General features: G+C 44.4%; 1 protein-coding gene across 3 annotated transcripts; it reads left to right on the forward strand.

Annotated features, from left to right (window-relative positions):
• Positions 1–1,252: 1,252 nt before the first annotated feature.
• Positions 1,253–21,423, forward strand: LOC146667669 (calmodulin-regulated spectrin-associated protein 3-like). Of its 3 annotated transcripts, XM_085409320.1 has the most exons (20): positions 1,253–1,694; positions 6,016–6,293; positions 6,573–6,713; positions 7,543–7,629; positions 7,793–7,828; positions 8,340–8,387; positions 9,329–9,467; positions 9,824–9,963; positions 11,784–11,877; positions 11,974–12,025; positions 13,924–13,985; positions 14,084–14,114; positions 14,290–16,711; positions 16,790–16,911; positions 17,053–17,339; positions 17,426–17,525; positions 18,091–18,200; positions 18,327–18,445; positions 18,958–19,280; positions 20,547–21,423. In XM_085409320.1, the coding sequence occupies exons 1-20, from the start codon at positions 1,559–1,561 to the stop codon at positions 20,608–20,610; spliced, it is 4,791 nt and encodes a 1,596-aa protein (XP_085265446.1). In that variant the 5' UTR covers positions 1,253–1,558; the 3' UTR covers positions 20,611–21,423. The 3 variants fall into 3 exon arrangements, with proteins under 3 accessions (XP_085265446.1, XP_085265447.1, XP_085265448.1); XM_085409321.1 differs by having other exon boundaries at positions 18,958–21,423; XM_085409322.1 differs by lacking the exon at positions 8,340–8,387 and having other exon boundaries at positions 1,254–1,694; positions 18,958–21,423.
• The last annotated feature ends 428 nt before the right edge of the window (positions 21,424–21,851 follow it).

Here is a 21,851-nt window from a genome sequence, read left to right on the forward strand (position 1 = left end):
CAATGTTGAACTTTGTGCTTTTCTGTTTGGGTTTTCTTTTTCTTTTTGGATGAACTTCAACAACAACTGAGCACAATGTCAAGCACCCCCTCACCCTGGGTCCTGTGTCACAGAAGGTTTGAACTGAAATAAAACGGAAGCTCGCTGATCCAGAAGATAAATCATTCACATTCTCACTCTCTCTTGTTCGGCTTTATCCTCTCTGCTCAGAAATCTCAGAGTCACCCAGTTTCATTTCAACCAGATTCCTGATGCAGTTTGCAGGTTTCTGGGCATGATGTTTGCTCACACGAGATCTAGCTCCTGCAGTTTCTTACACAGTGCAAAAGCTTTCTAAAACATTCAAGCTTAAACGGTTTTCTTGTGTTTCCTGGATGCCGCAAGAGAAATGCTTCCATAAAACGAAGATTCTTTGAGATTTTGTGTGTTAAGACTTAAGCTGTGCTGCAGCATGGCTTTTTTAGCAGCACATTGCTGATGTTTTGATTGTGAGGGTGGTTTCCTGTTTCCTGAGTTTGTAACACCTAACACTGGTTATATTCGCTAAAATGTTTTGGTTGTCTAAATTCATAGGGTGCCGAGCTGGCACTGAATGAATTTCAGCATTTTCTTCTGTCTGCAGGCAGCTGTTTCATAATTTGTGGTCATGCAAACCTTCAACCTCCAAGGGCCCAACCAGATAAGAGCATCAGACTGTGGTTTTTAGGTTAACTATCACATGGGAGGAAAAACTTATCAATAACAAGACCATGTAAGGGTCTTAGGGTGACAAATCTATGTAAGGTCTAGCCCTCGGTTCACAGGTTCATGGGGGTGTCAGAGTGCTTCAATTTGTTTTTATCATAAAATCTTTTGTTTGTTTCTGTAGTTTGGTTCGGTAGGCTATAGTAAAGCTACTCATTTGTGTGACGCTTGGGTAAAATTTGCAAGAATTTCACGCAAACTTTTCACTTTCTCTTTGAGGTTACTGCGTTAGAATACGGTGTGAAAATGAACGTGAATAAGGCTGTAACATGACACAATGTGGAACAAACGAAGCGCTGTGAATACTTTCCAGATGTAGTGAGTGATCGTGTGAGTGATCGAGTTGATGCCTTGCTCAAGGGCGCCGCCGTGTGGAGGAAGGAGGCTGTTACTCGCGTTTATGCCGAGTCTACAGGCTGAAAAGTGGCGTCGGGTAATTCCATCAATGTGCTCTTGTGAACCGGAGCGGAGGTTTGTTAGTGCTGTTTGTGCTGCTGCGGAGAGCATCGCCGATCTGAGAAACATCCTCATTGGCTGATTTGTGACGTTTAGGGGGGCGTGGAGCCGGCTTGGTGGCACCAGTGTGACATTTATTTTTTAAAAGAAACAAATCTGTCAGCAGACCACGTTTCTATTATCAACCCTCTGTTTGTGATAACTGATTTATTATCATTCATTTGTTTGTCTTCAGTCTAAATCGCAGAGCCCTCCTCCGTTTCCCCTCCTCCCCCGCCTCCTTCTCCATCCCTCCTCCTCACATTTCCCCGGTGCTGCTGCTGCTGCCTCCGTGTCTTCGGTGCGGTACACCGCAGCCATGGTGGACTCTCCCAGCGCGATGAAGAAGACCTTCTCGGTGCCGGAGATCAAACCGCTGGACCAGTACGACTTCAATCGAGCCAAGATCTGCGCCAGCGTTCGGTGGCTGCTGTCGAAATCCTACGGCTCTGCAGGTACCCTCCAGCCTCTACCCACAGCTGAGGCGCATCTTGGGTGGGGCGCTTAATAATTTATCCCGCTGTATCCCGCTCCATATGCAGCTCCGAGTCCGTCTAACCCCGCTATCTGCCTTCAAAGGAAAGCCCTTCTCCGCGTCATCCATCATTATCATCCTCTGCCCCGACGATGCTCGTGGTCAACCTGGGCCTGCGTCTCCCCCCTCTATCGGGTGTGCAGTTTCCACAGCGCGTGCAGGTTATCATATTAGCCAATTATTTGACGTGAGCACGAGGCTTGTCAGAAGGAATCTCCTCAGTGGTGCGTGATGCGTGGAGGAACCGGACAACAAAGCCTTTGTCAGAGCCGGGCTCAGTCAGGCCTGTGGAGAGATTTGTAACGACGGGCAAATTTATTTGTTGGGCTTTTTGTGGATTTGGGAAATGTGTATGTATAGCTCATGCGTGGGCCTGCTCTAAATGGGTCAAGACCGCATAATATTTGTGTCACTGTTACGCACGCACGGTGTGGTGAAGGTGACACAGTGGGGCTGCTAAGACAATGGATGGCTTTCTTGCACCACACGCATTCATTCCCTGAAGAAGTTCTGAATAAACCCGGCACAAGTGCCACCTCCTCCCTGCATTAACAGGCCAAAGAATGCAGAGGGTTTCTGAATGCTGTAAGCAGGTGTAGGTGCAGCATCCTGCTGCGTTAAACCACCTCTCACGAAGACCACGTTGTTTAGATTTTGGTTACACTGTGAAAGAAATGTTAGGTCAGCTTTGGTCTTTGTGCACTTTATGCCTGCTCTGTATCGGGTGACATCATGCTGCGTGGCTGGGTCTGCAATCAGCAGTTTTGTCATTTGATCAGACCAACCGACCAAAACAAAACCGTATTTGATTTTGAAGCAGTTCAGTATCCTGCCAGCTGCTATTGCTCTGGTTAGTGTTGTGGCTACCTCCGGCCTCCTGTTAGCATGATAAATGTGACAAGACCCAATCTCACATAATGTGCATGTAGGAAGGTTCAGACTGTGCTGGCTAATGCAGTGATGTCACACAGCAGGCTAACTAAGCAGTAGCAAACCTGCGCATGTAATAATCCAGGTTATCTGCTGCAGTAATGGCTTTAGACAGAATTTCATATCACATTTGTGTCTGGCCTCCCCATCAGTGCAGGACAGCAGAGAGGAGGAGAGATGAGCTGTAAGCCTCTCAGCAGGGAGGCTTCATTGTTATCCGTCAACTGGAAAATGTCCACTGGGGTGTCTTGTCGAATTTTTAATGGAAGCCCCGAAGAAAATGGCACTAATAAAGCCGCACATGAGATTCATGCACCGGTCACAGTCCTCACACTGACGAGGTTTATTATTCCACCCAAACAGTGGACTGTTATCTAATGATTGTGTCACTTTAAAACAAACAGAGACATTATGAAACCAGTTGTATTTTTTTCTTGGTATCATGTGGTTTCCAAGTCAAGTTAGGTAATAGTCTTCTAGTAAAGACTCCGTGACCTTTATTTAACCAGGAAATGGCCTCACTGAGAGTCAGTCCTCTTTGGCAGGATTGTCCTGTCTGAGCAGGAGTCACGCATCATCAATAAAATATTTCTAACTCACGAGAAGTGACAAACCGAGAGTCACCACATGCGTATGTGTTCACATCAGTTTTAGCTCTGTGTTTGGTCTACACCAACTAGAACTGAACCACCTTCTGTGAGTGCTGGGGATTTAGCAACCATTCAACTTTTTCAGATGCAACCCAAAATAATGTTGACTTAAATTTATGTCCTGAAAGACATTCATAGGTTTCCCTGGTAGTAAGGAAATCATCAATTTCAGCAAATGTAACCCTGAAATGATGAGTGGACTTTAACTCAACATGAATTTAAATTCGTCTAAACAGAGGAACCATTTGAATTCAAGCACATTAGTACCTTCTCTCAGTTTTCAAGCTTATATGTTACAAATTCCCATTTTAACTCGTGGAATATTCTGCTTTTCTTTGATAGAACAGGATGTTTTTCATGTTCTGGGATAATGGTTGCACAAGGAAACAATCTGAAGAGTCTGAAGAGTCTGAGATTGGCTCTGGAAATCTATCCTGGACATTGTTCATTGTTTTTAGAATGATTAGCAGGTCAATCCATGGAGAAAATAATCCATATCTGCTTCCCTAAACACGTGTTTGCACTGTGGTAGAAAGATTTAAATGGATAGCTCCACAGTCCTGTTTGTAATGTTCCCTACTCTGCAGTCCAGTCTCATTGCCTCAGCTGTGATTGGGACAAATGGCCACTTTCCATTTTCATCGTTCCCATAGTGACCGAAGTCCTGTTTCCTCCCAGCTCTCTTTACAGAGTCTGAAAGGCAAAGGGGTCCAACCCCAAAAACAGTGCGCGTGTGTCACACTGCACTGCAGTGTGTGCTCAGTGTAATCGATGTGCTCGTCAAATCTTTTGTCTCCTCTCCTCAGAGAAATGGGCCACAGCATAGGAAGGAGGAGTTTCAGTTACATAAGTAAGCCTTACGACAGTGGAGAGTAGTTGTGGCGCTCATTGCGGGTCACTCTGAAAATGTGTGTGGACGGATCAAGAAGTGAGGGGGTAGAAAATAATGGCAGAGACTTAAAGAGATCAGGGACTGACTGCAGAGTGAACGGAAGTCATGCGAGCTCTGAGAGTTCCTTCAAATCTACTCCAGTCTTCCAGATCATGCCAAGTTGGAATATGGGTCAGTCAGGGAATTGTGTGTTTTTGTGGTCACAGTGTGTATGTGTCTATGAACTGACCAACTCCTAGCGGACTGGACATGTTCACAAACACACACTCTCTTGTCTGGGTAACCTAGCTGAGCTGTACATGAAGATGATGACATTATTGCCTCCTGCAGTCAGATTCTGTAGCTTTCCGTCACAGATTTCCATTGTGGGAATACGTCTTCAGTGTGTTCCATAAGTTATTTATATTTTTCCACAGTTTATGTGACAAGGCTGGCTGCAAACAGCCTGTGTGACTGCTGCGGCCTTTATTTTACATTGGGCAGTGTTTTCATAAAGCCTTTCTCTGCATCAGAATTCCATCTGGCAGTTTTTACCGTTCCCAGAGCACAGCACAGGAAAGCTCAGTGTTTTCTCCTCATATATATCGGCTCACATGCACCTAAGAGATGTAGCTCTTGTATAAAGTGGACAAGTTCTTATTCTCAATGATCTCGGCTTGGAGATAATAGATGAGTGTACAGCTTGCACCATTCAGTGACCGTCCTTTGAATTTCTAAACACAGTTGTATCTTTTGCATCTAGCGTCGTTTCTTTAAGCATAAGCATTGTTGCAGATCAGGTACACCCTTTCATGGAAACGGCATTCCCTGTTGGCTGTGGCCTCTTTCAGCAGGATAAAGGATCTGTTGACAACAACATGGTGCCAGATACCACAGCACACCTTCAGTGGTCCATGCCTCAAAAGGTCGGGGCTGTTTTTCCAGCAAAAGGGGAACAACACCTTATTGGACACGTGGTCATGATGTAATGCCTGATCGGTGTGTAAAGAGGAGCTAGAAGTTGGTGCTTTAATCTCAAACCTCTTTTTCAAAAGCTGCTACTGGTCAAACTGGCAGTTAAAAATATTTCATAAAGAATTTTTCTCTTTACCTTTGCATGCTAGCAGCATCCATTAAGCTAATATGCTAATTGTAAGAAGATTTAAGGTCAGATTTACTGAACAGGCCAAAATAGCGTGGAAGTCAAATCTCAAATACGTTTTTTTCTATGCTTTTTAACTAGCTTTCATACTCCATTGGATGTATCAGCAAAGAACTTCGGGTTAGTATCTTGCCCAAGGATATTTGGCATGCAGACTGAAGGGAGCCAGGGATCAAACTACCAACCTTCCAATCAGCAGATGACCTGCTCTACCTCCTTAGCTACAGCTACCTTGTAATAGGTGTGATTCAGTGTTAAATATCTGTACAATTAAGAATATCTGCTTGATTTAAATAGTCCCTTCTCTATATTTTGTGCCTTGAAAGAGTAACTTCCAGAATCACAAATGCGACAGGGTCAGTTGCAAAAAGCTCTACGTTCCCACCTCTTGTCACTGTGCTCTCTTAGTAAATTCCAACAAAAACCCAGTTTGTGATGGAACAGTGTGTTAGTAAATCTGGCCTGTGAAGTGAGCTCTGACCACCATGTGAATGAGAGCGAGGCAGGTGATCCACTGTGGTGACCCCTAAAGAGAGCAGCCAACAGGAGAAGACCTGTTGGCTGCTAATATTTGCTAATATGGACTCTTCTTCCAAAAACCAAAGTGAGAATGTCCTTTTCTTTTCAGAGAACGTTCCGGTGGAGTTGCGCGATCCACTCTATAAGGACCAGTATGAACAAGAGCACCTCAAGCCGGCTGTCTCCAAGCTGCTTCTCTCCCCGGAGATCTACTGCAGAGCTCAGGCACTGCTTGCCCAGGCACACGGGGTCTCTCAGCCAGCATCGCAGGGGTCTCCAGCTGATAACTCTGCCCTCCTGCAGTTCCTCATTAAGAAAGGTTTCGCTCCGAAGGTCCAGGATGCCGATGTCACAGAGGAGGACCTTAGCAGTAGCCCTATTAAAACGGTGTGTGTTGTGTATTTGTATGATGGCGTATTTTCTACTTTAAATTCAACCTGCAAGTGGTTGAATGCTTTCAGCATCTCAGGTAGCATTTGAATAGTCACTTAAATACAATTTAAAAACATTTTTTATAGGAGGTTTCCAATGTAAGATTGGATCATTTACAGGAAGGAAAAGAGTCAGATCTTCAGACTGGCCTTTCCAACTGTGCCAACATTTCAGTCTCAGTCATACCAGCTACTCAGGTGCTTAAATGGTCCTTCTTCTCCCTGATTGGTGCAGAAAGCCCACCTCGCCCTTATTGACTCGCTGATGTCACTGGCTACCAAAGAGACGGTGGGTCAGGTGAAAATGGCGGTGGAGGCGGAGCAGATGGGTGTTGGAGCGCCGTGGGAGAATGGACTGCTCTTCTGGGTCAACAGGGTGAGAACACAACATCGGTGATTTCTGCTGGTCTCAGCAGATTCAACTTCTGTCCCAGTTCATGGTTTTTATTGGTTTAAAGCCTTAGATTAAGTTATCACACATAACACAACATCACTGACAGGACTAGTCATGAGAATCTGAATGCTGAAATACCACAGACTCTGCATTGTCTCCAGTGGCAACCTGAGGTTAGCTCCAAAAGCGAATCAATCCACACCGACTGTTAAAATGTCCAGCTTTACAACAAAAATAAACACGTTTACAACCTGACACAAAGAAGCGTTGGTCTTTGTAGCAGAGAAGACATAAAAAAACCTCACTAGATGAAATTGTATTGAGATTCAAAGTTATGCAGATTTACATGACCATTTCATCCTCAGATGGATGCTGTCAAGAGACGGACATAACTACTATGATGACAACCACTGGTTTCTACTGGTTTAAAGCATCACTATTTCCACAATCACTGAATGGTGTTTTGATTCTGGGCGTGACAAGAGAGGGGAGGACGACGTGTCAATCACATGTTGTTAGCCTGTGAACGTATCTTGGATAATTGTTGTTTCTGACTCGTGGAATGAACGAATCTTGTAAAATGGGCAGACTTGTTTACAGTCCATGATGTCCCCCATCTCTCACGCCATGACAGCTGGGATAGTGAAACTTGCTAATTAAGCTAAAGAAATTATCATTATAATTTCATTATCAGCTAATGCTAGCACGTTAGCTAGCATTGGCTAAGAAACATTTTATTTCTTGTGATAAAACATTGTAACTTTGAAATCATGTGAGTTCTACTGTAATAGTGTTTGTCTTACATTTGCAGTTGAACCAGAAGCTAAGAGAAAGCACAGAAGAAGAAGAGCCGCCTAAGTCACAGAATTGCACAGACTTGCAGCCTGTTCAGGACTCGGTAAAATACCGCCAACAAACACATAAATACTCACATGCTTGATGACTTGTAATAAAGCATGTATGTGCCTCATTGCTATGTTGCTGCAGCTTCAAACATTGACCTTGCCCTTCTTCTGTTTTCTCCCCTCGGTTTGTTTCTGTCACTCCTTGATCTCTGGCAGTGTCAGTCCACCCGGTGGTACTGGAAACTAGTCCCCGTAAGTGTACTCTTCTCTTCTCTGTTGTCCTCTTTGTCTGTCCATCTGCTACGGCTGACATTATTGTGCCTGCTGGAAATGCCCACACATACCTTTTACCTGTCTCCTCATAAAAAGGGTCCAGTAGACTTATCTTAATACCAGCTGACCGATCTGTTGCCCCATTATGTCCCGAAACTCCTTATTATTGTCAACTGATGCTGTTTTGGACACTGGGTGTTTCTGACGTTGCTACATTCAGTCATCAGTTTCATCTCAAAATGAGCCAGATTTTTAGAGGCGAGGTGGAGGAGGAGTTGCTGAAGAAGGAGGCGACAGAGGTGAAGTGACCTTTATTAAGTGGTTATTAAAAGACATCTGTGCTCCCTTGGTTTGTCCCCTTCCTCTCCTCCTCCTCCATCGCTCTGTCCTCTCCCCCCTGAGCAGACGTTTTTTGGTGTGGCGGTTCCCATGATGAGCGGCCCCCTTGTCATTTATGCTTGTTTCCCTCTCTCTGCCATCCCCCATCCAGCATGCTATCGCTTTTTGTTTGAAGGAGTCGGGGAATAAGCCGCCAGTGGTAACGTATAACACCTCGCTCTTCTCTCACCCTCTCCCCCCACCCCCGCTTCCCGTACCATTGCACTCGACTGACCGACAAACCGACCAATCGCCACACCTCACCTACCACGCTGTCGACCAGTGACTGACCGTACAGCTGACTGCGAGCTAACCACCACTCCAACCTCGAGGCTGGATGGATCACTTTAAAACTCATTAGCCTTTAACACAACTTCTCCATAGTTATCGTTGTGTGTTACAGAGCCTTGTTATAGGAGGCACGGCGCCACTGCGTGCTACCCTTTGAAGCTGAACGCGCCTTCTTTGTCCTGCTCCAACAAGGCTGTGGAACAGTCAGCTTACGTTACAGATGCCTTGTTTTTGGGTTTGTTTATCTCATGTGGACGTCAAAGACTGATGCGGCGTCTGAGCTGCGAGACTCACCTTTTCTTTCTCTTCTTTTACTTTTTTCATTTAATCAATGCCAATTAGAAGCAAAGGCTCACAGTGTCATCAGTGCCCATTACCACTGCATGGACACCGAAAAACAAACATCCTCCTTTTCACGTCTTTCTTTCAGTCTTTTTTCTTTGTTTGCAATGTCCCTTTTTAATTGTTGCACTGCACCTTCTGGTTGCTGTGTCTATATGTGTACAAACTTGAGGCATCATTGGTCTTGTGCTTTGTTTCTATGGGCTTTTCTTCTCTTTGCAGTTTTTCCTGGCGTTTGGCTGGCTTCACACTTTAAGTCAATGCTTTTGTTTCTTGTCTGACGGAAACACAACGCTGGCTGATTTTATATTTCCTTTGCTACTTCTGAGTCTCTCTCTGAATCCCTTTAAAAACAACCCGTTTCCCTGCCTGTATACTCTTAGTCTCACTTATTTTATTTTTTTTGCAAAACGTTCTTTTTCCCCCCTATGTCAATTTTCTTCTCCTTCCCTCTCTTTTCTTATCCAGATCCGCTATAGGAAGGACAAAGTGCAGTCTAAGTTGACTCCCACTTTCCCTCTGGTTTCTGCGGTCAAAGATCTGTCTAACGGCTGCGCAATAGCTGCTGTGCTGCACTATTACTGCCCCAGCTTGCTGCCTCTAGAGGGTACACGTTAACTCAGACACTAACACACATTCATAGATGTGCATAGATGTACAGATAGGATGATGAAATATTTATATTTAGTTAATGTGCGCTTCAAAATACTCAACAGCTTAAGTGATAGGGCTGTAATTTAAAATACAATTTCCTGTAAATGTTGCTTGTTAATGCATTTCGTGTAACTTTTAGTACATCAGTATAGTCACAAAACGCAATAGTGCCTCTCATGTTCTCTATTTAGATTTTGCCATTAAAAAAAGCATCTTTTATCTTGATTTGAAGCAAATATATTTAAAGTTCTTTGACAAACATCTGGAAGCAGCATTGTTCCATTGTTTTTCATTGTTTACTCCTTCCAGATGTGTGTCTGAAGGATACCATGTCAGTAGCTGACTCTCTCTACAACCTGCAGCTGATCAAAGAGTTCTGTGAGAGCAGCTTGCAGAGCTGCTGCCCCCTTGCTGTGGAGGATATGCTCTACGCGCCACTGACTCTGCATGTAAGCGTCACGGTCTCTGACATTAAACTGTTGTTAGTTAACAGAGAAACTTTGTATGGGTGTTTACTCCTAACTTAATCCTTTCTATAGGCTGAAAAATGTTTGTGGTCTGAATGTAAACCAGTTGGTTTCAATTTAAACCACTAGAGGGCAACAGAAGCCAGCTTTTAGAGCGAAAAGGTATAACATTATGACCACTGACAGGTGAAGTGAATTAAACCGATCGTCTCTTCATCATAGCGTGAGTTGGTGGGATATACTAGAGAGGAAGTAAAGACTTTGGCTTCAAAGTTAATGGGTTAGCAAGAGAAAAATGGGCAAGGGTACAGATTTGAGCGAAGGGCTATATTGTGATGGCTGCATGATTGGGCCATAGCGTCTGCTAAACTTTAAAAAGGGTTTAAAAAGCATCTAAATTCATGTTGGGTGTTTCTAGTCTGCAGTGATCAGTATCTGTCAAAATGTGTGAACCAGCAACAGGGTCATGGGCGGCCAAGGCCACCTGATGCATGTGAAGAGTGAAGGCTGGTCTGTGTGGTCTGATCCAACAGACGAACTATTGTAGGTCAGGTGGTAGAGTGGATCACCTACTAACTGGAAGGTTGTTGGTTCGATCTGCTACAGTCTGCATGCCTAATATCAGATAGAGTAGAAAAGCACTGTATAAGAACCAGTCCATTACGAAATTGCCAAATAACTTTCTGCTGGTTCTGATGGTAAAATGGCCTGTATTTGTATAGTGCTTTTCTAGTCCCTAAGGACCCCAAAGCGCTTTACACAACCTGTCATCCACCCATTCACACACACATTCACACACTGGTGATGGCAGCTACATTGTAGCCACAGCCACCCTGGGGCGCACTGACAGAGGCGAGGCTGCCGGACACTGGCGCCACCGGGCCCTCTGACCACCACCAGTAGGCAACGGGTGAAGTGTCTTGCCCAAGGACACAACGATCGAGACTGTCCGAGCCGGGGCTCGAACCGGCAACCTTCCGATTACAAGGCAAACTCCCAACTCTTCAGCCACGATCGCCCTGATAGAAAGGTGTCAGGGTACAGACTTCATCACAGTTTGTTGTGTATGCGGCTGCATAGCTGCAGACCAGTCAGGGTCGCTGTCCACCACTGAGAGCACCAACAATGAACACATGAACATCAGAACTGGACCATGGAGCAATGGTAGAATATGGCTTGGTCTGATGAATCACGTTTTCTTTTATATCAAGTGGATGATGGTGTGTGAGGGAAGAAGCCAAGCCGGCAGAGGCAACGTGATGCTTTGAGCAACGTTCTGCTGGGAAACCTTTGGTCCTAACATCCATGTGGATGTTACTTTGACTCGTACCAGGTACCTAAGCATTGTAGCATGACATTACCTGATGGCCTGTCACAAAAATGATTCAGGAATGGCTGGAGGCACACAGCAGTGAGTTTGAGGTGTTGACTTGGCCTCCAAATTCCCCAGATCTCAGTCCAATCAAGCTCCTGTGGGATGTGCTGGACAAACAAGTCTGATCCATGGAGGCACATTGCAACTTACATGAGTAAAAGGATCTGTTGCTAACATCTTGGTGCAGATACCACAGCTTCAGGGGCCTAGTAGAGTCCGTGCCTCAACAAGTCAGGGCTGTTTTGGCAGCAAAGCGGAACAACACCATACTGGGCAGGTGGTCATAATGTTATGTCTGAAAGGTCTATCTTATCGTTATAGTAATATAGTTATCTTGAATCTGAGGCGTGACATTAAAGCAATGTATTCAGTGCTGATGCTGTCTTCATAATGTCCATATGTCACGCTAACACACTCTTTTCCTCAGCTTAACATCATGAGCTTCATAGCAGAGCTGCTGGAGTGGTTTGAGATCAAGAAACCTGATTTTGTCCAGCCCGTACAGCCCATTGACCTCACAGGTTTGTGACTTCACCACGTTAATAAGAACTTCTTTGCTTTACTGGCTTTGTGCACATTTGTTCACTGACTGTAACACTGCATTCTGTACCTTTCAGATGTCTCAGGGTTAACTGACTGTATTAGTCCCGTCACTGGTAACAGCAACAGGTACCAGCATGCCACACATACAAGTACATATACAAAAAGTGGTTAGAAATATTATTAAAAAAAAGACCAGTCACTAAACCCAAATTACTACAGGGTAGGAAATAACACTCAACTGAAATAAATCTGAATACAGTCAAACAGGACCTAATCAAGCCATTTGTTGAGTCAAACAGATGGGCCACAATTCAATTCAATTCAATTTTATTTATATAGCGCCAAATCACAACAAAAGTCGCCTCAAGGCGCTTCATAGATACAGAGAAAAACCCAACAATCATATGACCCCCTATGAGCAAGCACTTTGGCGACAGTGGGAAGGAAAAACTCCCTTTTAACAGGAAGAAACCTCCGGCAGAACCAGGCTCAGGGAGGGGCGGCCATCTGCTGCGACCGGTTGGGTCAGAGAAGGAAGACAGGATAAAGACATGCTGTGGAAGAGAGACAGAGGTTAATAACAGATATGATTCAATGCAGAGAGGTCTATTAATACATAGTGAGTGAGAAAGGTGACTGGAAAGGAAAAACTCAATGCATCATGGGAATCCCCCGGCAGCCTACATCTATTGCAGCATAACAAAGGGAGGATCCAGGGTCACCTGGTCCAGCCCTAACTATATGCTTTAGAAAAAAGGAAAGTTTTAAGCCTAATCTTAAAAGTAGAGATAGTGTCTGTCTCCCGAATCCAAACTGGAAGCTGGTTCCACAGAAGAGGGGCCTGAAAACTGAAGGCTCTCCCTCCCATTCTACTTTTAAATACTCTAGGAACAACAAGTAGGCCTGCAGAGCGAGAGCGGAGCGCTCTAATAGGGTGATATGGTACTACAAGGTCATTGAGATAAGATGGGGCCTGATTATTTAAGACCTTGTATGTGAGGAGCAGGATTTTGAATTCAATTCTGGATTTAACAGGAAGCCAAAACAGGAGAAATCTGCTCTCTCTTTCTAGTCCCTGTCAGGACTCTTGCTGCAGCATTTTGGATCAGCTGAAGGCTTTTCAGTGAGTTTTTTGGACATCCTGATAATAATGAATTACAGTAGTCCAGCCTGGAAGTAATAAATGCATGAACTAGTTTTTCAGCGTCACTCTGAGACAGGATATTTCTAATTTTAGAGATGTTGCGCAAATGGAAGAAAGCAGTCTTACATATTTGTTTAATATGTGCGTTGAAGGACATGTCCTGGTCAAAAATGACTCCAAGGTTCCTCACCGCGTTACTGGAGGCCAAGGTAATGCCATCCAGAGTAAGAATCTGATTAGATACCATATTTCTAAGATTTTCAGGGCCGAGTACAATAACCTCAGTTTTATCTGAATTAAGAAGCAGAAAGTTAGCGGCCATCCAGGTCTTTATGTCTTTAAGACATTCCTGCAGTTTAACTAATTGGTGTGTGTTATCTGGCTTCATGGATAGTTAGAGCTGCGTGTCATCTGCATAGCAGTGAAAATGTATGCTATGTCTTCTAATGATACTGCCTAAGGGAAGCATGTATAATGTAAACAGAATTGGTCCTAGCACTGAACCCTGTGGAACTCCATAATTAACCTCAGTGTGTGAAGAGGACTCTCCATTTACATGCACGAATTGGAGTCTGTTAGATAGATATGATACAAACCACTGCAGCGCAGTACTTGTAATACCTACAGCATGTTCTAATCGCTCTAATAGGATATTATGATCAACAGTATCGAACGCTGCACTGAGGTCTAGCAGGACAAGCACAGAGATGAGTCCACTGTCAGAGGCCATAAGAAGATCATTTGTAACCTTCACTAAAGCTGTTTCTGTGCTGTGCTGAGCTCTGAAACCTGACTGAAACTCTTCAAATAAACCATTCCTCTGCAGATGATCTGCAGACAAAAATTGGCTGTGTTGTGTAACACTGTTGTCCCTTTTCAGCGGTTCTCCTTCTTTCATCTTTAAACAACCATTTGTACCCATCTCCTCTCCAGTTTCACCAGGTAACAGTTACTGGGCACGCATCTTTTATGCCTATTGCTATTTTGCATTTGCGTGCAATTAGCCGTTGTGTGAGACTTATGAGTTATTTTCTTTGCAGAAAACAAAAGCTGGACAAAGAAACAAATCAGGTAGATATCCTTAAACCCTTTATGTGGTTTCTATCGTAAGTGTTGTGTTGCTCTCATATTTTATCTTAATTTTTTTAATCTTCTTACTTTGGCTTCCGTGGACTCTGCTTTTCCATACTTGTTGGTGCAACTCATCCATTTATCCATCATTCCGTTGTCACCCACCTCTCTGCAGTCGTCCTCTGTCAGCAGTGACTTTCAGCATCCCATTTGGCCTGGACAGTGATGTTGACATTGTCATGGGAAACCCAATAGATTCTGTCTTTCGCTCCGTCAGCACTGACAGCCTCGCCACCGCCATCCCGGCAATGACGTCCCCGATGACATCAGCAGGGATGACTCGTGTCCCGTACAGCCCTCCGGAGGATCTCAGCCACCTGGTCAGCGCTTCAGCCCCATCGCAGCGCTCTTCCTGGGGTCCATATGCACACACTGCACAAATGGGAGAGCTGCCGACCATTGAGGAGGCGATGCAGGTCGTCCATAGACCGGGCAGCAAAGACCAGAAGAAGGGAAGGGTACCTGAGAAAGGTGGGAAAGGAGCTTTGGCAGACAGGCCAGAGCCCAGGTTACGTCCTGAAGGAGCTCCAGCAGGTTTCTTTTTGCACTCGCCTGAAGAGGATAATCCCCAGCTCAGCAGCTCTGCTCCGTGTCGCTCCGGAATCCTCTACCGGCCAGTTGGAGGAGAAGTGGGCGGCAATGAAAGGCAAGGAAGGAGAGAAAGCCGGGAGAGGTCAGGACGTTCTGATATGTCACGTGATGACGACTCTGTACTGCGAGATGGCAGCGTCGACTCCTCGGAAGCATCGGACGATATGCCCAGAAACGCCCCGGGTAACATACGACCCAGTAGCAGTCGTCAGGGAAACCACAGCACCAGCAACAGTCCACGCATGACGAGCTTTGCTGAGCGACGAGACAACCGAAGAAGACACCCTGCTGCTACTGGGGAAGAGTCGGCTTCTGCTCAGACTCCAACAACCCCAGCAACTCCAAACACACCCTCCACCCCAGCAGGTGCAGTAGGGTGCCAGGACAGCCCAGGTCCCAGAGGTCCGGAACCTGGCTCTGAGGCCTGGGAACTGGGAGTTCGTCTTGAGGAAAAACGCAAAAGCATCGAAGCTCAAAAAAGACGTATCGAAGCTATTTTTGCCAAGCACAGGCAGCGGCTTGGAAAAACTGCTTTCCTTCAACTGAAAAGAGAGCAAGGAGAAGGAGGAGGTGAGGCAGCGGATGATAATCTGACCCTTGATGAGCGTCTCACTCGCATGGAGGAACAACTGAAACAGGAGGAGGAGAAAGAAAAGCCATCTGTTTCCAATCCTCCGCGGTTAGAGAAACAGGTCACATTCTCTATTGAAAGTAAGAAAGGATCAGAGATAGAAAAAGGAACAGAGAAAGTGGGGGAAGCCGTTTTAGTGGAATACAACGAGGTGGTGCAGAAACTCAGTGAGGCTCTGCAGTCGCTACAGAAGGACATGCAGAAACTTACCGAGCAGCAACAGCAACTCATGAGCAACCAAAGACCCAAAAATATGCTCAGAACAACTCCAAAATCAACAACTAGAAGTAATACCAAAACACCATCCAAAACCCCTCCTCACACTCCAACAAAAACACCACCAAGAACTCCGACAAAAACCCCAACCAGGACTACCAGTAAAGCTTGGGTGATTCCTGCTGGTTCCAATGCTCCATCTGCTTCTTCCCCATCACGCCGGTCTCATCTTGTTTCCTCTTCCACATCACCAAAAACTATTATATCTTCCTCCTGCCCAGCTTCTCGCACTAAGAGTCAGTCTACTCCCCGTAGCCCCAAACACCATCCACGTATCCAACACCAGCCTCACCCACGGCCTTCCGAACTTAAATTCCCTCCGCTCAATCGCGTCTTGACACCAACCCAAACTGTGGACACACTCCCACACCTGCGGCGCGTGTCGCCCAGCAAGTGTCAGGTACAGACCTCTTCTTCCTTCCGTATCGGTGGACCCCGGACTCCGCAGGAGTCTCCCCAGGCTACCCAGCAGCCACAGGCCGCTGAGAGCACCTCAGACACAGGCTCAAGTGAAACACCCACCCAGTTTAGCCTGGAGTTGGAGCTGGAAGACACAGGGGTCATTGGAGGGTTGCCGCAACCCAGGCAAGATCGTCTAAGAGCTGCTGGAGGGAGCAGCTCTGGTGCTCCTTCTGAGTGCTCATTTGAAAGTGAGACTTTGTCCATGTCTGCTGCGTACAGCACAGGAGGTGAAGGAGGAAGAGCCGCGGGTGCGGGAAAGCAATGCAGCCTGATTGAAGTATCATTATCATCTCTTGGGGGACCAGAGGGGGGAAGCGATGAACCAACTGATGAGGGGCAGGAGTTCTCCTCCGATTCCATGAGCGACCACACAGAATCCGCTGTGGAACCTGCAGAACGACTCCCTGCCGAACCTTTGGATCCAATAGAGCGACTAAATTTGGCAATAGAAGACAGCGATGTGCCAAAAGAACAAATTGGATCGAAAGGCGGACATGCAAGAGAGGCGGAGATGTTAGAACCAGGTGAAGAGCAGAACGAAGTGGGAGCCAAAGGAGGAATTGGATTTTTTTTCAAGGTGAGTTCTTGCAAAAGAGAATGGACAAGGAAAAGTGTATTTTGGATGCACATGAATTACATGCTTCTTTGTTTGTAGGACGAGGTTCACAGTGAAGGGGAGATGGCTCAACGTAGAGCGGTACTGTTAGAACGACAGCAGAAGAGAACAGAGGAACTAAAGAAGAGGAGACAGTGGAATGAGCAAGAAAGGGAAATCAGGTAGTGTTTCTATAAATTTGTGAAAGCAACTATACAAAGTAAATCCCCACAGATTTGCTTTTCTTGAATTTGTTGATTAACAAGTCCAAATTTGAGCTGCACGTGTGTAAAATTAACCTAAATTTGTTTGGTTGGGTTTAGACTAGCATCCTCAGAAAAAAAAGCGGCATCACCTTCCAGCACACCTCCTGCAGCCACGACCTCACCTTCTCCTACACCTCCGGCTACTCCAGCTCGCCGTGGAGATTTTACACGGGGGGAGTACGCATGGCGGCAACAACTCAGACTCATGGAGCACCTGGACAAAGTTCTTAAGCAAAAATCGACTAACCAAGGACGAACTCCCACTAAGAAAAGCCGCTCCCGGCCTCGCAGCATGACCAGAGAGGAAACGCAGCTATTTCTGAGTCCCGCCAAGGGAGCGACTGGTAAAGCCAAAATAGTTTCGAAAAAAGTATTTCTACACTATTTGAATGACTGAAATATTTTTATGTTCTACCATTTGCTTCCCCAGGTACTAAGTTGACCAGAGTCTATTCTCACTCCTCACTCAACCTGGCAGCCACAGACGAACCAGGAAACAATGGTGGTGACCCCACAAAGAGACTCCGCAGGTACACTGCTGCATTGTCAGGTCGCAGCAGCACAAGCATAGCTTAAGAAATTGCAGCATTGGTTAGTTGGCCAGGTGTTTGCATCCGAGTGAAATATCAGAAATTCCAGTGATAAAGTTAGAAAGTCAGAAAAAATAGGATTTGTTTTTGTTCTTATTAACTTAAATATTGATACCTACCTTTGAGTTATTTAACTTACTAACTCAAAATTTTCAGAAAAGAAAATTCTGGTTGTGGATTGCAGATTTATTTATAGTTTTTCAATAATTTAGTTTGTTTCTATCCTCTATGTTCAATACATTGCTCCAATCCATCAGGAAGTAGCCGGCATGCTAGAAAATATACTACCTGTACTTCCTGATGCTGGCAAATCTGTTGACATCAATAATGCAACAATTTGTTGTTTTTTCACGAGCGTCTTATAGGGCAGTTTATCAACACAGCGAGATTTTAAATACAGTATCAACATTCATATTGATACTAACGATATTTGGATCAATCTGCCTACCTCTGCTGTCTATTATGATGTCATAATGCGACCAGGGCACTCTTGGTTTCTCTGCAGCACCCGCCCTGATTCACCTTCAGGTTGTGTAACACCAAGCAGACTGACAAATGGAGAGAAGGACTCAGAGAGTGGTTCAAATGGAACTTCACCTGCCCCAGAATACTCAGGTACAACGTTAAGCAGGTCCAACGCGATCACTCGGTTCCTTTGTACTTGTAAGCAATAGCCAAGTGCTTTCAGCTGTAGTTGGTCTGCAAAAACCAGCGTGTCTGTTTTGTTTTTTTACATTTCAGGTCCAAAACTCTTCAAGGAACCAAGTTTCAAGTCCAATAAATTCATCATTCACAACGCGCTCTCTCGCTGCTGCCTCGCAGGGAAGGTCAACGAGTCTCAAAAAAACAAGATTGTTGAGGTAGAGGACTCATTTTACTTCACTTTTAATCAAGCTCATTGTGAATTCTGCTATTTCTGTAACTGTAGGCGCCATATTGATTAAAATCACCCATAATCCTTCACGTCCTTTTTTGAAGCATAAACATTGTGCTGTTTTTTACATTTTACTTTACTAACACAAACATTTTCATTATGGTGATCTGGTTTTGAAGCCTTAACAAAATAAATCTGCTTTTCATTCACATATAGAGAGTAGAATAACAGAATTATCTCCTGAAGCTGAATATCAGTAGCTCAGTGACTTACTGAGGTTGCTACACTGAGGTGAGAAGAAATGACACTTTATTAATTCTGTTAGTGGTGGCAGGCCATAAATAATGCATTTTAAAGGTAGGAGCGAGGGCCGTGTAAAATCTGACCGATGTCTGTGATCAGCCCCCGGGCCAGACTTTAGACATGCCTGGTGTAGACCATACTCACAGATGCAACATGTGCTTACTGCATCTTTTATTCATGTTTTTCCAACTTCAGGAAATGGAGAAGAGTCCTGCCAACCACTTCCTCATCCTCTTCCGCGATTCCAGCTGCCAGTTTCGAGGCGTTTACACCATGAACCCTGACACCCAGGAGCTTGCGCGATTGGCTGGGGTGGGCCCACGGACGGTTAGCTCCATTCAGGTGGAGTCCATCTACAAATACAGCTCAGACAGGAAGCAGTTTAGTGCCATCCCCTCTAAAACGATGGGCATGAGCGTGGACGCCTTCACCATCCCCAGCCATCTCTGGCAAGGAGGAGGAGCGGGAGGTGGAGGAAGCAGGAGAGCAAGTGTTACTAAGAAGGCTGTCACTTCCAAGTGAGATCCAGTACACACAGTGGCACATGGATGATGAAAACACTCTAAATACACTGTAATTACAGTCAAACTGAAGTGAAACACGAAAAACATACGTGCACACTGACAGGCCTGTAAAAAACACCTTACCTCTGTTGGCCTCAGATTTTACAAGAAATAGAAAAAAAGAAATTGGAGCGATTTGTACTCCCCTTCATGTGCACGAAAGTGTCAACAGCACAACTTTGAGACAGGAGCAGCACACTGACACAGAGGAAGGTTTTGTAATTACTCAAGGATTAGTTACTTTTAAAAAGTCTCCTTACGTACACTTTCATTGTTTGAAAATACAAACATGTTTTTTTCTTTTGAAAGAAAATAGTTGTTTCCTGAAAAACTTCATGAAATTACCGATTGCTAGCCAGTCCTCCCCTTAAGTAAAACACCAGTTTTTTACACAAAGCCAAACGACAGAGAAAATGCCTTCACGTCAGAGTGTCTGACGGGACCTTCGTTGTGTATGACGTTAATTCTACCAGTAACTCTTAGTGGGTGGATAAAGCACATTTGTTTTGCAAGATGAAAGATAGCCATAACCATGTGATACATATAGCAGAGGCGAGCTTTTTCTTTTGGACATCTGTAAATGTGTAGCGGTTCTCAGAGATGATTACCACAGCATGAATGGTTATTTACTGTACGTGGTATAAGCTTATTTCAAAATAAGATCACAGTGGAAACTTGTGGTTTTGATGAAACTATATTGATGGTATGTGAGCATTAGATGCCAATTTAAACAACTTTTGTATACTTGGACTTATCAAATCTTGAGAATGACGTGTCATAAACAAGCTTATGTCTAGAAGTACCTGAATTGTTGTGCTCTTGGGAAGAGATTGATACAGACTGGAGTTCCAAGCGTTGCCATCTTTGTATTCCCTAATGAATCTTTCATTAAAATAAAAAGTCTTTCACATTTGTGAAACTAACAATAAACTGGAGACCATTTTGCAACTAGATCACATCAGCTGCCACACATTCTGACACCCAACGCATAAAGAAATGCATAAAGCCTAAATAACAAAAAAATGAAATTGCTTACAAATCGTGGGTTGCATTGCATAAGCTCATCTATAAATTATGCTCTTTGAACTGTGTTGGAAGCAAAATATTTTCTAGGTTGATGTAGACCTTGAACTTCTCAACAGTTCAGAGCCTCTGTCATATTTTCTGTTCTTTTCTATTCTATTCTATTCTTTCTTTATTTTTTGTTTCATAATGTGGCAGGTCTGGACTGCAGGCAGGCCAGCTAAGCCACCTGAACTTCTACCGTGGAGCCATGCTTTATTAATGCAATCGGACCACTCTTTGACTGAGAAACTCTAAGGTCTTTCTTGAAAATGGGGAAAAGGTCTGTATATATCATTCAGCTTTAATGGAGCCCACACAGATGTGTCCCATTTCTTTTGTTTAAAAAAAAAAAAAACAACAAAAATTTCCCAGTATTAATTTAAAAATAAACATTTTTTAAACCCCATTTTAAATATTTGATGCTTAATAAAATAAAACAAGTGTAAGGCCGGTGGCCAGACCACACCACACTTCATTTTCCTTGTCCCTCCATAGTTAACACAATTACATGGACATTAGAAGACAGAAACCTGGTCAGTGACTCAGGGAAACGATTGAACACTGCGAGAATGAACATAGCAGAGCAATTTTGCTACATAGCAAAGAAACAACAGTGAAACGCACTATTTGCAAGATGACACCGTTGCTTTAAATATTTACCTGCTGTTCATAATATTAAAGAAGGAACTCGTGTCTTGTTTTATGAGAAGGACAAGTGAATTACCTTTTGCTGGTTTTACACCACACGTGGTCTGTCATATTCAAAGATGGCCAGCAGTCATTTCATTATAATGACACACCTTCTGCAGTAGAAACTTCCCATTGCAGCAAAAAAGGAAAATCTCTATACAGTTGATGAATGTCACAGGGCAGTATGTTTAAGCACCAAAACACCTAAAAAGATTCATTAGGGATTCAAAAGCATTTGTTAAGGTGAAGTCAGAATGGACTGAATGTTACTGAAACGGTTCTCTGCTCTTGGTTGAGTGCACACAGTGAAACTGGTCTCTTTCAAACCAGCATACATGTATGAAATAACAAACTGGATTAAACTCCACTGATCAAACTTTTCATTGTTGTCGTTTCTCACACTTACAGCATGTGACCTCATCTTACTGAGAAGACAAGATCATTTTATATAACTGACCTAAAGTCGCTTATTGGCTCTTTTAGAGCCTCGCTATTGGCTAGGCCAGCCATTAGCAACCTTCAGCTTCAAAAGCGCTGTTGTGGCTCCTTCCAAATGAAGGGAGAAAAAGAGCAGCAATCTCGGGTAACAAGGATGTTACATGTAATTAGGACAGGATAGATTAATGTACATGTATTAATGATACATAGTAAATGTATAAATAGGCTTACGGTTACGGTACAGTGGCTCGTGAGCCGCAGGTTGCCAACCTCAGTGCTTGGCTTTGACGTGGGAATCACCAAACACCCCATGATATGATATTATCACAATAC

This window comes from Rhamphochromis longiceps, linkage group LG6, assembly GCF_057381845.1.
Source record: "Rhamphochromis longiceps isolate RC_006_pf linkage group LG6, R_longiceps_female_GT1.1, whole genome shotgun sequence".
Classification (NCBI taxonomy): domain Eukaryota; kingdom Metazoa; phylum Chordata; class Actinopteri; order Cichliformes; family Cichlidae; genus Rhamphochromis; species Rhamphochromis longiceps.